Raw genomic sequence first — 17,313 nt, forward strand, 5'->3', positions numbered from 1 at the left:
GAAATAGGCTGCCATGCAATTATCTGGGTCCTGAAGTGCATCTGCAACTTGGAGGTAGTGCAGATATATTTTCTGAGCGTATGTTTCTTGTTAGCTGTTCTTGTTTGAAAATCTTGAAGAGGATGGAGCTATAAATTCCTTAGAATGAAGACGTAGTGGAATTGGTACTTTTCACCTCACCAATATTAAAACGAAGGCTCTCATATATTTGTATTTTACATCCATTTCCTAAAATGTAAAATATTTGCAATTTAGGAGGCACTCCATCCTGCATTTGATGCCTGAGCCGATGCTGAAGCAATGAATTATAAGAATAATAAACTTTTAGTTTATTAGTTAGTTTCAAAGTGCTTTATATGATTGAACCGGGAATAACAATATAAACAATATTGCTGTGTTCCTACTTACGATTCCAATTCTATAAATAAAGGAACACATTCAAAGGTAGTGATAAGTCAGATACAAGGAAGATGTTGGGAAAGCTGTATCATCATTCTGAATCTGAGAATTTAGTCCTTCCCTTTCAAATTTTTTATTCATTCTTTCTTTAATTTGGGCAGATTTTCCCCCCCATGAATGTCAAGATCATTTTTTTTTTTTTTTTTTTTTTTTTTTTTGATTGGCCCACTGTTTCTTTGTGCATGTCGCAGGTGACCAGCCTCAACTGCTGTCACAGATAAGAGCTCCTGGGTTGAAAAAGATGAGGCAACAGGGAATCTGTCCATCAGAATGTGAAAAATGCCTCCGGAATCCAGTACACATATCTAGTTGTGCACACACCTAATAATTTACATAAACACACACACAGAAAATTCTGCATTATTACTACGAATGGCAGACAAGAGACTACTCTGTGTGTGTCTGTGTGTGTATATACAGTATATATATATATATATATATATATATATATATATATATATATATATATATATATACTGTATATAGGGGGATCATCTTTTTATATATATATATATATATATATAGATCCCTTCCCCATTTCTTCTACCTCTTCCAGTAGAAGGTTTAACCTGTGCTGTAGGATCTGCTGCATGGATCGGTATTACTCAGGTTAAGATATGGTTGGAAGGAGAAAAGGAAAAAAAGCAACAAAAATGTAATCGTTGTACACTTTCACTGCACATGATGGTGGATCAGTGGCATTTTCAAGCATTTATCCTTTTCTCTGTTTCACTTCAGGAATGTCTCTGAATCCTGCCATGTTTTTCCACTCTGGCTTTTAAATGAAGGCATCATGGCAGAAGGCATCTTGGCAGAGTGCACACCAAATGGATGTAAACCACTCACATGACCCCACACTATGAAGGTCTCGTTAACGTATATTTTGCTACAGCACGTGTTGATTCACATTTCTCAGGTGGAGCACATCAGTTCAGAGGCTGGTGCTCAAGAGAATGGCAGCAATAACCATTCAGAACACCAAATTGCTTAAGTGACATACTTACATGTCAAAGCACCACAAACTCTGCCTTTTAGAGCCGTAATGGTTGTATTTTAGCTATTGTGGTTTCATAAGAGCGGTATCTTAAAAGCATATCAAATGTAAAAATAGAATAGAGTAGATGTACTGTAGAGTACCATACAGTGCAGTATGCAGAATTGCCTAGCAGCTTTCCCTTGTTAGACAGTGATGTGCTTGTGTGGGAAAGTTTGATATTGTGCTCACACACACTACCAACAAATCTTTTTTGCAACGTACTGAATGGTGCATCTGCTATGCCGTATACAGTATATCAAGCATTTAAAAGATGTACCATGGAATAACCAGATTGTGCGTATTAGAGTGTATCGTCTATATGCATGTATTTTCCCCACATTTTGTTGCATTTCAACCCAATTCTGTCTTCTTGGCAGCTGGAGAAATGCCATTATGAATTTGTTTTCTTCTCTTCTACGATAAGTCTTGGCAGGATTCAGCAGTTTTTCTTTAACACGTGTGCACTTAACACTTTATATGTCAAAGGCAAATTGGAACATCCATAAAATTCACCTGACAACTGACACTTGGCTGGAGATAAACATCTGGTGCTAGCACAACTTGTGTTTATCTGTTATTTATGGCTATTAACGGTGAAATGACAGTTGGGTGTGGAACACTTTGAAGATTCACATTGATCTTTTTGTTTTTCTTTAGTGTAGTCCATTTGTGGCTACGTATGTGCGTATTCTTATGTGGACATCAAAGAGGGAATTAAATCAGGGAGTCAGAAATTCTAAGGCTCATGTTAAGATCAAGACCGATGTTTGTGCGAGAGAGTTGAAGATTGCAGTGGAGTACGCTGACTGGGCCAAATAAACTAGAGAAAGAAAACACATTCCAGAGATCATCTTATGCTATTGGACATGTATTTGCCCTTATGCAGTTCCCCTTCATGTGGCGGTACCTACTGAAAGGCCTAGAGAAGCACAAGTCTGTGTACTTGCTTTTGATCAGCACACCACATCAGCCTCTGTGAGTTTGACTGTGTGCACAATTATTATGAAACCTCAGTGGATGCTACACTGACTTTCCTTAGTGGGCTCAAGTCTTGTCTTACGTTTCATCATAATCATCCATATGGTTTGCATTTTTGACAGTCATTATTTCAGAAACATTTACTTTCAAATGTTGCCTTAAGTAAATTCAGCAGCAAGTCATTCTAGATTTTGATAGTTCTTTCATCAAAGAGGAGAGATAAATGACTTACTGTGCATTCTCACTGCTCTCTCATGTTCAATATCATACATTTATACACAGCCTTTATCACAGCCTTGCCAAAAAAGAAAGTGTGTTTCTTCATGTTACAGAACAATATTTTTCTAACTGGACTGAAATGGTAGTTTTGTAACATGGGGACTAAGCAATTCTTGTGTTTTAACCCTTACAGTTTGCTATTATTGCTATCATACATTACCTTGCGTCTTAACTGTTTGCAGTTAAATTATGAATAGTTTTTTTTTGTGTAATTGAGTTTTGTGTAATTGAGGTGGCCGGCTGTAATGCCATTATTTCAGGCGATGGTGTATTGTTGGTTTAGGGTAGCAACAACTGAAAGTCTAGGTCAGCAGTATGGTCTTTTATTGGACCCATCCACTCACTCACAGGCTTCATTTTACAAGGAAAACTTCACTAAGTGACTGACTCAGTGCCTCAACATCCATTTTACTGCCAACAGGTTAATATAGTGTATTCAAGTCTTCCAGACAGCAAGGTAGCAGCAGGACTCATAAACACATCATAATCAGCCCACTAAAAGGTGGGTTGCACTTAAATGGTCTGTGCCCCAAACATGATAGACACCCCTAATTCGACTGTAACCCGAGTGAAGAATCCAATTGCGGTACTGCTGCTGGAGTCATCAAGTATGCATGTGTCAGAGACAAAAGCCTGCTTTACATGCAGGGTTCTGACCTCCTACCTTCTCCTACAGCGCAAAAGCAAGTCTATCATTATCACTCATTAAGCCTAACCTGTTTTTATTCTCGCTGACTAAACAAAGGATAATTGTAATCAAGATTTGTACTGTACAGTATGTAGAGTCACAGGCTGCACTCTAGTAAGCCAAATTTAAAATAATAACAGGTTGGCTGCTTCTCATGTCACAAAATTATAATGAGCGACATTTCAATTGCACATGAGATGTGTCAATTTTTATAATTCTTATGTGTGTGTAAATAGTTCATCCATTCCTTTCTTAACACTCACTTATCAAGCTCCCTTCCTGTGTCTTTTTTCTTTTTTTACTGCTTCTCCCAACAATTATGTCTTTTAGTCTCTTATTTTGTCTCTATTGGTGGCCAATGGATTTCACTGTAGGTAGTAATTTAATAGGAAGTGGTAACTATCTACCAGAAGGCCACAGTGTTTGTGAGTGAGGTTCTGATGCAAGCATTCTGAGTGATAAGAAGTGGCACTTTTTCATCCAAACAGCTCAACAGCATGTTTTTTTATTTTGTCAGGCTTATTCCCCCCCGCCCCCTCGCCCTTCTCTCTCCTTCTCTTCAGTTCTCCAGAGTATCTTTCTTTACTGTCCCTGACCACATTGATACTACACCCACACAGAGCACATCAGTTCTCAACATCTGCCATTACTCCTCTATCTCTAAAAAATCTACATGCATTTGTGTATAAATAAGATAATGTAAATCTGTACCCAACACCCCATGTAGCAATCTTCTTTGTCCGTTAAAGGAAAACACAACTTTTAACACTGACTCTCATTATTGGTCTAATATTACTCTATATACAGTACAGTAGAGGTACAGTACAGCAAGTCTTTATTTCGGACCTCTGTCTGTGAAGCTGATTGCTGTGACAAATGTTGACATGCTAATAGTGGCTAACTGCAGATAGAGGCATTCATGCCATTATGGCCACAATGCAGCTTTTGCAATGAAGAGGCTATTGGTTGAGAACAGTCATTCTGCATCTAAACAGATCAACACAGACTAAAAGAAAGAGACAGAGAAATACTCGTAAACATCCAAGCAGGTGAGCAGCTCAACTGCTGTGGTTTTGGGATTTAAATGCAGCTGCACGACTGAGTGCCTCTCTTTACGCTCATATTCTCCCTGCCTCTCTTTTAACTCTATCCCCAGGTGTCGCATGGTGCATCTTTAATCAGGGCATGTCTGCCTTGACACCCTCATGTCACCAGAACATGCTACTCTGCAGCTGTGTGAAGAATAGTCATCAGGAGGTGACATGATGGAAGCTGTTACCGCCTCAATCACATTGCGCGACCAATCCCAGCTTTTTATTTTATGCATTTGCACGTGAATGGAGTGGCATGCATTTCAGTGGCAGACACAGCACCATCTGTCTTTTATGTGATTGGGGACTTCCAACTTTACTGTATATATCTGTCCCCATGTTGATTGCCAAGGATAAACCTATTGCTGCTAACAAGCGTGGAGTCAGGCTGCCAGAATGAGAAAAAGTTATTTCCCCCTCCTCTTGTCCTCATCTCTCAGCAAACCTTGACATTTTCCAGCACAGCAATGTGAAGTATTTCTTAAGTCCTTTCACGCTTCAGTTGACAAATTGGATCAACCTATCGGTTAACCTTCACGAGAAGAAGAGATAATACTTGAGCACATTTCTTTAAAATAAAACATAAGCATGGTCTTCTTTTCCTTGTCTGACAACTTTCATGTGTCACTCTTCTGAGCTGTTTGCTGAGACACACCTGCATTTTTCCAAAAAGCAATGGTGGCTACACTGAGAACAAAAACACCTAAATCCTAAAAACCTACAACAACTGAAGGTTTCATAGGCCCGTCACTCATTGTTTTGTAGTCATGTAGTCAGACTTTACAGGAGTTTAGTATATTCATAATATCAAGGCTTAAACAAAATGAAAGGGAGAGAATAACTTTGCTTCATAAAGGATAGAGAGAGGGCAGATTATGTTCTGTCAGCTGACAAATGTACAACATGCAACCCTGTCGAATACACTCCAAAGTAGGACAGCCACTGCACAGACAAAACCCAAGCAGTTTCTCTGTAGCAGACAGTATAAATGACATCCAGAGCATGTTCAGTCCTATTTTAACCATGTGTTAAAGGTAAAACAGTTAGTCATTGTCATGAGGCATGTTTGCTTTCTTACCAGAGGATGGATAAGAAGACCTGTATCAATTTAATTTCCTCACTGGGGAGATTGGTGCATGACATTTATTTATTTTTTTAATTTTTTTACATCCTAGCATGAAGTCTGTAGAAGGAGAAAACAACTAGACTCACTTACAAGACAGACAACAGCCACAATTGTGTTTTAAAGGCTACATGATATCTCATTCTGTATATCTACACATGTAAAGTGCACAACAAATGCAATAGTTGTTCAGAAACCTTTTTGACATAGCCTGGCTACTGTTTCTTGTTACTTCTAGTCTCCTAGCCCTTAAATAAACATGTCCTGGACCAATCTCTGATAGCACAAGGGTGAAAGTGATATTCTCATGTAACTCCCAGTAGAACAGAACACAAACACATTTCCTAATATCTACTTTAAAGGTGACCAGCAGTACAGGCACACGTTACATTTTCCACTGTTTCAGACTTTTTCAGTATACTCTGGAGTCCCTCTCCGGGCTTGGACCTATGTAGCATGGTGCTGGGAGAGGTAATAGAGACTGCGGGGGCATCAGTAATCCTGTCAGCTGTCCAAGGAACAGCCTTAGTCTCAAATCTCTGTTCTTCATCCCCTCATAGTGACACGAGCTGGGCTTCAGTGTTGTCTACTGAATGCTTAAGGTTGGATGGCACGGCAGGGTCTTAACAGACGCCAGGGGCAGCCGTTTGGACCATAAGCCTAGTGCCTTCCCACCAGCGCTCAAGCGCATTGGGTCACAACGAGCAGCCTTGGCACCACCAGAGAATGGTTTCCTAGAACTGATTGGCTGTCAGGCTCAATCCATTCGCTGCCCCCAGGAGCATGTCTCCATGACCAATTTAAGAGGCAGAGTCAGAGCCTTCCCACACTCCCTGCCTTAGAGAGGGAGAACAACAGTCATTCGTAGATGTGGGCAGATTAAATATATACTTGTTAAAAGGCTGTACAAAGCCCCAGGTCATTGAGAATGCTCAGAGTTATTGATTTGAGGGATTTTTTTATTTGCTCAGCATATATATATTTTCTGTTTTAAGTTCATTTTCACAGGCCATTTTGAACAAATTTGATCTATGTTGGTGTAAAAGTAAAGTTGTGACTTGAGAGATGAAAGATACTGCAGCATTATTGCTCCTTCCATCATAAATATAAATCCTTAATGTATTAGATAAGCTATATTCACAACCATAAACTAAAAGTTAAGCAAATCATGAATCATGATATCCCTCACATTACTGCTCTGATTTTCCAGTTTGGATAGAAACTGACCATTTCCATTGGAAACATTAATCATTTGCCCTCCCTCTCCTCTCCTCTTCGAATAGAAACAGGGAACGGGGTCACTAAGGGAGATCTGTGTTGTCTCAATTAGAAGAGGAGGCGTTTTTCTCACTGGGCCCTGCTCCAGCCCCAGCTGTGTACCTTCCAACGTGGGCTGAGCCTCTCCCTGCATACTGAAAACATTACTGGCTAAGAGTCAGAGTGTCACTCTGTGGGACTTATCCTGCTCCCTATGCACACACCTTTTATTTCGAGATCTTGAATAACCAGAACCAGATGGATTTAGATGGGAGGACAGAAAACTAGTTAGGTTAAAAACTCATGTAGTCATGGCCACTTGAATGGGTGCATGCGTATATTTTGGAAGTTGGCTTTGACACACAAGAGTGTGCACACACTCACACACTCTATCCACAGTTTCCATCATCATTATTATTATCAGCCGCTTTCCCAACTCCCTGTTATCATTAGACATGATGATGATTGCATGGTTGATAGCTCCACCCCCCCTTCTGCAGCTCCACTGTAATGGGGTTCACCTTGAGCTGAGGAGTATTTCTAAAGAAACTAAACATTCTTGCTTTGGCAAGGTTAAAAAAAAAAAAAGAAAGCTTCCTTTGGCCCTTCCAAATACCTTGTTGCTCTTCCTCTTGTTGCTAAGAGATACTCATTCAAAGGCAAGCATGTGTGTGTGTGTGTGTGTGTGTGTGTGTGTGTGTGTGTGTGTGTGTGTGTGTGTGTGTGTGTGTGTGTGTGTGTGTGTGTGTGTGTGTGTGTGTGTGTGTGTGTGTGTGTGTGTGTGTGTGTGTGTGTGTGTGTGTGTGTGTGTGTGTGTAAAAATGCATATACACTCAAATACCAAGCATTGTTATCAGACACTTACCTTGTTGTCACCACATCCTATGATATGTCTCATTCATACTGCATTTTTAGACTTTTTGTATTCTGTTTCAGTATATACAATCAATGCAGGTTTGCCAAACTGAAAGTAAAAGAAATGATTTCACGTCTCTGAGTCAAAGGGAGAGGGATTGCCTTTTTGCGAATGGGAGCATGCTTTTGAGATCCAAGATAGCAGGAGGAGTGTATAGAGAGGTGTGTATCCACACAGCAAATTGGCTTTGGGGTTGAGAAAGAGACCTCTGTTTAGCCTTTGTCAATGGGAGAAATTGGTCACAGCTGGATTTCACTGGTCAATTGGTACGTTCAGATCTTGAGCGTGCTCTCTATCTTCGAAGGTCTCACTCATTATTCCAGCTATAACTGGGCCAGGCCCTTTTTTACCCTCTCAAAAGTCTCTATCTTGCCAGTAGATATTCAGCAACACCTGTGTTCACAATGTTTTATCCCCTAATACCTTAATACTTTTTTATTTATTTGCTCATGAACTCCAAGGGATTCAGAATATATTCACTGGTCAATTGGTGCATGTATATTTAACACTTTTTTGGAATTGGTATTTTTGTGACATGGCCAGTGACTCTTCCTCAGAATTCATCTCCTTTAGACAGGCTGGCAGCTCTCCAGCAGCTCAATCCTCAGTGTGAGTCCCTGAGATGGAGGACAGGGCACATGTTTGCAGGCAGATTGCACATTTGAGGGAATAAATTGCTTCGTAGTGGACCAGACTCCACATTGTCTGTTCCAGTATGTGTTCCTTTGCCTTTACTGTAAATATGTTTGTTGAAGACCTGTCATCTGTACTTTCTTTTATTTGTCTTCAAGGCCTGATCATTTTATGGTGTCTGGTGGAGTGGCTCAGCCGGATGGTCTGTGTCCGGAAGTGAACATGTGGTAGTGTTTAGCTTTGTAATGCCCTGGGTTTTATGGACGTCTTGAGGGAGATATCACATGGAAGGCAACCAAGATAGTGATTCTGGGCCAACAAACAGACAGGATGTCCAAGTGTTGGAGAACTCTTGTTATCACAGAGCTTCCCAAGGGTATACCTCAGTCCAAGGCCCACAGTGTAGGCTTAACATGGATGCCAAGTCATCCTTAGTAAGCCAAATCTGTATTTGCTCAAACATTCATGTATTTTTTCAATGGAACCTCTATCAATTTGGTGACTCCTTTTGGCACGGAGCAAGCTTCAACTCCCCCTCAGTTAATGAAATGTGTAACAGTTATGTTCACCAGAGACTTCTCTTCATGTGGTTATGTTGGATTTAGTGAATCTTTTAATGTTTTTTGTTAAAACATGGTTTTGAAACACTTACTCCTTGACATGCATCTCAAAGCTCTTCACCCTCGTAAGTTAATATATTACAACATATCAGTGTGAAATACTAACTATTTATAATTCATTGGTACATTTTCTCTTCTCAAACTTGCATGGCCAATATCAAGTCAAAAGTATCTGACCCTATCATTTCCCTTAGAGGACCATCTGGCCCAAGAATCAGCTACGCCGAAGTTGAGCTCTACATAATACAGTGGGTCCAAACTTAGGAAGCATTGTTCATATTTCAACAGATTTTCTCTAGTCTTTCAAAGACTTTGAGTTTGTCTGGATAATAACACCTTCCTGTCACATGTTTCCACCCAAAATATCAATTAATAAATTATTGGGCTGCTTGTAAGTTAGCTTGTTTAAGATTTTAACATTATGTATTGATCTGACAGCCTGACACAGAGATAATGTGTCTCTATGTGATATGACTTTATGTAACCATTGTACACAATGGCTCCAAGGAAACCAGCGAGCTGCCAAAAAAACTGCACTCATCACAAATGGCTCTTTACTGAGTTATTGCTCGGGAGATTCCATTAACAAATATAAATCTGTGCAAGAGGGATGGCATTGTTGTCAGAGTATTACAATTTAGCCACTGGGCAACTAGTAAAACACGTTTAAATGTTGGCAAGGACTTTGATCAGCTGTTAAGGACCTACACTGTTGGACAGGTTAAGCTTTCTTGGCAGAAAAAATAATTAGATGGACATGCATTTCCAAAGTTGCAGTTTAATAAAGAGAAAAACTAAAACTTTTGTCACTGTTTAACTCAGTCTAAGTATGACTACAACTGCTACCTGACAACATTTGTGTTTTGGAAACATTTATAAAACTTATTGTGGCCAACCATCTGGTTGAATTATGTCACCTATAGTCATCCTCTCCACACACCTGGGACTCCAACTAGCGTGGCAGCTCAAATGTGCGTAAGCCCTCCAGGGCCCATCAGTCCACATGCAGTGCTCAGAGGAAACATGTGACATGTGGCATAATTGAGTCAGCCAGCAAATACTGTAGCAGAAATCAGCCAACTGATGCCACTACTCAGTGCCCAGCGGGGGAGCTCTGAGCTGGTTCGGATGGCATCACAAAGGAATGTGCCTGTTTCAGAATATTAAAGGCACTGTTTTTCTGTTTAATTTGAGATAGCATGGGGCCCTGGGGGTAAGGGCGAAGACAGCTGAGGCACTGACGAATGGGCCGAGAGCACCCTGCTGAGAGTGTAAGGTACCTGGGTGAGAGATTCAAGTGGCAGTAGAGAAAAGAATGGAGGTTTTAAGAGAACAATTTAGTGCGAAAAGCAGCCAAATTCCCCCTCTCAGTTTAATTTGCCCTCTGTCTGTGGGCCATTCTCTAAGGGAGATCATTGTTTCCTCATGTTTTATTTTTGCTGGCTCTCCAGTTTCTTTGTCCAAGGCTCTTGCCACATAAGAAATCCGGCAAGATTCCTTGGGCCTCACTGGTTACTTACTCAGTATATGTGAGTCAGGATATTTTAGCTGTAATGTTGTGGTCATTGGATTTATTTATGAAGTGATTAATATTTATTTTGTGTCCGTCTTATTTGGTGGGTTTAGAGAAATTCTGATTCTGAAAATTGCTGACACCAAAAGAGATATGTTTGCCAGACTCTAAAAACAAAGGCATAAAAAAAAACCTAACCCTGGAAATTGGATTTATATTTTCTTTGATTTGAAAGCAGACAAATGCTTTGGCATTACAGGGCCTGGCATATTTTTTTCTCTAGTTTCACCTACCTTCTCGCCAGATAAACCTGTACAATTAACAAATAAGTACCACTGTAATTGAAAAAAGTGGACCCTCTTTAAGGCGAGGATCCAAAAAGTCATTTATTGAAAGAGTTTTTAATGTTTGTAAGTGGTGGTGACGTAATCCTGACAAAGAATGAAGCAAAACACTGTCTCATGGAAGTGGTAAAACAAACCAAGTGTGTGGGATTTTGCACTCATCAGAAAAACATTATAGCAGGCTCTAATCAAAGGGTTGTGCCCTGTTAAAACACCTTCACTTCATATTAATTGGCTAGAAACTGAATTCTAAAGTCTTGCATCTCACCACATTGCTTTTGCTGTTCGCAAAAATAAAAGTTCAAGCCACTGGCTGAAGTGTATCCCCGAGCTCCACTGAATATGAAGGTGATACAGCTTGTTGTGTACCTTGGTCCGAGTGGACCTAAAGTTAAATAGCACAGTCTCTCTCAGAGACTGTGCTATTTCTCTTTCTCTAAGGAACATCCTCAGATGTTGACAGAAAATCAAACCATAAGTAACATTGCTACATACTTAAACCCTTTTTAGCACTACTTAATACAGTAAACAACTGCATCCCTGATGTCATATGTTGACAGCAAGCACCGGAGTTAGGCAGGTGCCTTCAGCATTGCTTCTTCTTGCTGCCCAGGAGATGTTGCCTCTTTGATTGTTTCTTCAAATATGCAAGCCAGTGCTATGGGAGCAGATTGTTTGTTCTAGATTTCCTGGGAGACTCCCACCTTGGGCTTAAACAGAGCAGTTGTGATGATTACAAAAAAGTGTGCTGCCTCTCCCATAAGCCATCGGTAGGAGAAAGACGAGCCTAAGGAATCTTCTCTTTCATATTGCTGCTTCCCTATTGTGAAAAATTCTCATTCACCCTTCCGCAGTAATGTAATTCCCATTTATTGACCTTTTGTACATGGATACCTATGTTTTTAGAACTTGATGTTATTGAAGTGTAAATGAAGAGTAATACACACTGACATGTGGTGTTTCCCCAGAGAGACTCCATAATGTCTCTATTATGAAAACAAAGGTCTCTTCATTCTTGGACAAATTTGTCTATTGTGTTCAGTCATGTAACAGACTTAATGCCATTTTCTAGGATTGTTGGGGGTTACTCAATTATCTCCTTGGCTCTAGCAAGTTGACAGACAGGGCCTAAGGGAAGAAGCTGTGCTTATCAGCCATCTACCCACTGTCACAATGACAGAAATGATGGCACACACAAATAAATGAAGAGGGGGAAGTTATCTGCAGGACTGTGCTCTGATGCCACAGCTGATGGTATTGCACATTATGTAGTTCCAGTGTAATGTTAAAGGGGGCTGTCATGAATCACATCTGCCTTTCAACAAACCAATGTCATACATCATGTACGATGACACAAAGAAGACAACACATTTTTACCCAGCTGAACCGCAGTGTTTCCATTTGGCTTATTTTAGCAATGTGGTTTGTGAGTACAATTGTGGTTTATTAGTAGTGAACTGAATGTAGGACACACCCCAGTGTTGATAAATTAAATAGCCAACCAAATATTTCAGCATTAGTAGTTCAAATAGTAGCTCGATGGTTTTGCGTGATTTGAAACCAAAATGCTGTTTGCTGTTTGCTGTTGTGATGATGTTGATGTTTTTTAACTGGTTTATATCATCCATTGTCATCTTACTCATCAGCTTATGTTTTAATATGCATAAATGTACAGTGCTAGCATATAATTTCTAAAATTTCAATTTAGTAATTCTGAAAATATTGTTTTTTCTCCCTGCAGTGAAAAAAGATGTAAAAGATGAGACAGACGACAGAATGCAACAATTCAAGAAAAAGGCGAAGGAGCTTCGCATCTTGGATGCCAAGACAGCGCAGAATCTTTGTAAGTATAAGCAGTTACCTAGTTATTTTACAGCCAATAACCTAATGTTTGAAACCAAAAGTTCTTGGAGTATTATTTTCTTTTTAACCATGACATTTTATGTCAGAAATGTCAGTGTTATTTTCCATGACACCCAAGGCTTTTTCATACCCCTCAACAAAACTGAAACAAACAGCAGAAAGCCCTCAACAGTGATAGTGTTTTACTGAGCCCTTTGGGGAAACGTTTTCTTGGCAGTTGTTTAGCGGTCACCACAAGTGCATATAAACTGTGTCCAAGCTCCCTGTCTGTAATCATGTGTAAAGTTAATTCCTATCAGAACTTGGCACTGAAGCTAAATCTGGCTGTTTTGAATCCCCAGGAGCCTAAGTGGACTAAATGTTTAGTTGATTTAGTTGATTGCTGGTGTGCAGCATTTACCTTACCCTCCAAGTTTTTCTTTATTTTTGTATTTTTTTGGGTTGGGGATCATTTTAGATTAGATGCAAATGATCTCCAAAAACCTCCTGCCTTAGAATTTCACTAACCTGTCACTCAACCTCTGCACCGTCTCTCCTCCATATGTACCTCCTTGATCCAAAATCCATCAAATGTGTGTACGAATTCATCATACAATCAAATTGAGTGACTGCTTGCAATCTTGTGTTGATTGGTGGGTAGATGTTTCCCCAAATCTTTGGGATTTTATCTGCAACCTTGACAGCCCTAACCTTAGAAAGACAATGTAGATGGCAACACCTCATGAAATATACATTTAAAATGCTAAGATTACATGTCACCCTATTCCACCATATCTGTTTCTTTTTACCTTTCTTAAAGCACAAGGAGAGGGGAATGGCATACTATAGACTGGGATATTAGTATATATTTACGTGGATAGCAAACTCAAATGTGAAAATAAGCTGAGATATGCATATACATAGAAACATTAACAACTACATGTGCCTCTGAACCGATTTCCTTCCTGTTTTCTGGTGATATCAAGTGACGCTTCATATTTTTGCATCTTCCATGAACAGAGGCCAGATGAATGAGTTCATCAGGCAAAATATTGGGATCTTATGTCAGGAAGGGGCATGTGGCAATAACATATGATGACACATAGAAGTGTCTCTCTGTGTGTGCGTGTGTGTGTGTGTGTGTGTGTGTGTGTGTGTGTGTGTGTGTGTGTGTGTGTGTGTGTGTGTGTGTGTGTGTGTGTGTGTGTGCACATGTGATCATGTGTACGCATTTGACTAAGTGCTAGTGTGCGCATGTCATAGCACTTGTTTATGGGCTGTGACAATGTTGATAGGTGTCACTGCCATCTTTGATTACAGCCCCAGCAGATGGGCTTTGAATTTGGCAGGAAGCAAAAATAAGTGTAGAAAATCTCACCTCCAGAATGGCAATGGGTGGGAGGCATGTGGTCCTACACGGCTACACAGCTCCCCCGAGTTGCCTTGACACATACTACAGCCTCATAGATCATATTCACTGCCTGCTGCGGAACCCTCTAAGCTCTCTTTTCAATTTTGATGTGTGTTAGTATTGAAGGTTCAGTGACTGGGATGGGTAACAGGACAAAATGAATGATTGTGATGTCAGTGCCACTTTTGTATTCTGGTATAATGATTATGCATACCACTTTCTGATAAACATGTAGACACTGTCTGTCTAAAAAACTGCTTTTACAATAAGCTATAGGTGAACGTTTGACTTGACTCTGAATGAAAAGAATCACAGTTATCGAGATGAGACAAGCTACACACAGACTACTTTTGCTTACTGCAGTGAATAAAAGAAATCCATCTTGACTATGATCCTACTTGGCAGTTTTCTTTATATTGGTGGATAAACCACCAAGTTATGATTGAAAGGAAGCTAAAGGGCAAGTAGACTGAGTTAAATGAAACTCTTTAAGTAGGTGAAAATTCTAACATGCAGCATTTTAATCCTGTGAGACAGGACATGATTCAGGTTAAATAACTTGATCCACTGATTAGGGTTGGGTACTATTCGTATTTGACCCGATATACCCGATGATAGATTTTTTCGGTACTTTACTCTCTCTCTGTAATAACTAGTTTTTTAATTTTAACAATGTAATTTCAGTCCAAACTTTAAACTAACTCTCACTACCACTTGCATACTGCCATATTCCCCTTGTAAATAGTATGTAATTCCTAATTACATTTATAAATTGGGATAATTAGTAGACCCTTTAGCATTTTCTGCTAGAAAACTGCTGGTGTTTCCAGTATTTCCAGAGCGTGCGAGGTTGAGGCTACGTGTCTTTCTCCTATCTGGTATCGTAATCCTGAGCTGTGAACTGAGGGATATTGAGTAGCGGTGAGTTTCAGACAGTGCTTCTGCTGCATAGTGTCACTTCAGCTTTGCTGCTCTGGACGCACTCTTGTTGATTGTGGCAGTGGCATGAGCACGGTATTTCATTATTGCGGTTATTGCGACAGCCCTATTCACAGGCATTTATTGTGTTCACTACTTTTGTTAAAGGTCCAGTGTGTAACATTTAGCAGGATCTATTGGTAGAAATGGAATATAATGTGCATAACTATGTTTTTATTAGTGTATAATCACTTGAATATAGGAATTGTTTTTGTCACCGTAGAATGAGCCGTTTATATCTGCAGATACTGTGAGTCGCATTTCATGGATTCTGCTGTGTTGAACCACCATGTTTCTATAGTAGCCCAGGAGGGACAAACTAGACACTGGCTCTTAATAAGGCCTTTCATGTTTCTTGCATGTTTTGTGGCCACCTTAGTTTCTCCTTCACTTTTGGAAGGAGAAGGTGAAGTGAGGGAATTGCGATCTGCAATAACATCACTAGATTCCACTAAATCCTACACGCTAGAGGTTTAATTGTACAATTTATAAGTTGTTTTGTTATGTTTTTATTATGCATTGATTATAATATGAAATATCCATAAAATATGTCACTTAATCCGGGGGTTGTCAGTTGACTCAAACATAGAAAAAGGGTCCCATCAAGAAAAAGGTTAGAAAAATTGCTATAGAGGTGCATAGAGCTGGGCACAATTCTTAATGGCATCAGATTTTTCTATTGTGTAATTAAATTAGAGTGGCCTATTGTATGGAATGCAGACCTCAAATCAAGATAAATCATAATTGAGAGAAATACATTTTAATCATTAGCAATCAGTAAATTATTTGTAACACTGAGAAGTGTTGGTGCTAGAACAAAGTTTTATATTGTATCAGATATAAGTATATGTATTTTTTTTTTACAACCTTGAATAAAAAGCAATCACTTTGATATAGCTTAAAATGCTAATAATAAGTTCAGAAAAGGAAACTACATAATAATGTAAGCCAGAAGTATGCATGGCCTATGTAAGTTGTAAGATGTTTAAAACTGAAGTGTATTCACTTTTGTCAAAATGTGGTTGTTGAAGAAAGTGATAGAGGCAAACTTAAAATTGCTTTATGTTGGGTTTGGCAGATACACAATATACTTGTGTACGACGGCTTGGCATATATTATAGCTCACACAGTTTTTTTTTTATTTATTTAGTTTTTTTTAATATATGGGGGGCTTTTTGCCTTTATTGAATAAGACATCTGAGGATAGACAGGAAAGGGATAGAAAGAGAGGTTGAAAAGGGCCATAGGCCCTGTAGCTCACACTGTCAATTAACTGTAAACTATAAATCATCCTTGAACAGTGACTTCCCAAGGCAACTACGACTAATGTAAACTCTAACTGATTGTGTAATTTTAAACAATTTTCATAACACAAGTAGATGGCATCTCACTGAAATGCCTTTCTCACCAAAATTAATTCATAAAGAAACAACTGAGGAATTACAATACAATAAAAAAAAATTCTGTTTAGAGATTATATGTAAGAGTCAAATGTTAAGTACAGCAACTTTGAAGGGGAAAACCAGCAATATACTATGAAGGCCATTTGAATGTTGCCCATTTGCGCTTTTGACGCAGTTAGGTTTGTATGCAGGTGTAGGCTGGCCACACCCATCACTGACACAGAGCATACAGCAAGGTAGAAATTCAACTGCTAGATGGCAGCAAAATTTGGATTCTCAGCTTGTCATTGTCACCTGCATTTTCTATCTCATCTGTATCTACTTCAGTTTGTAATTTACAATATATCCAAGGATTACTCATGACAACCCACCCCCAAGAGAACCTTGTATCCAGCTGTTGGTTTTATATAAGGAATATATATATATAAGAGACTGCATTTAGAAAACAAATGAGGATGACATGTTCATAAAAATGCACCCCAGTCAAGAAAACATCATGCTAATGAGCAAATAAATACATAAATATAGATAACCAACAGGATATGTTCAGATTAGTCTTGATGGAACAACTTTCCCACCAGAAACCTGACACAGTGAAGCCAAAAAGGTTCATGTCAAGTGAATAAACCTACAGCCATGATATGTTATAACTAAGTAGTAAGTAAATGCAGTAAATAGTGTCTAATAAACATTAATAGACTGTGAAAAAAGGGAAAAGGATTCACTACCTCTCCGTTTGTTC

At 39.2% G+C, this 17,313-nt stretch overlaps 1 protein-coding gene across 1 annotated transcript in view; it reads left to right on the plus strand.

The window, feature by feature from the left end:
* diaph2 (diaphanous-related formin 2) overlaps positions 1 to 17,313 on the plus strand; it is a 370,395-nt gene that overhangs the window by 193,208 nt on the left and 159,874 nt on the right. The window contains 1 exon segment of the mRNA XM_051419022.1: positions 12,679 to 12,780. Coding sequence (XP_051274982.1) covers positions 12,679 to 12,780 — 102 coding nt within the window.

The sequence above is a fragment of the Dicentrarchus labrax genome, unplaced genomic scaffold (assembly GCF_905237075.1).
Source record: "Dicentrarchus labrax unplaced genomic scaffold, dlabrax2021, whole genome shotgun sequence".
Classification (NCBI taxonomy): domain Eukaryota; kingdom Metazoa; phylum Chordata; class Actinopteri; family Moronidae; genus Dicentrarchus; species Dicentrarchus labrax.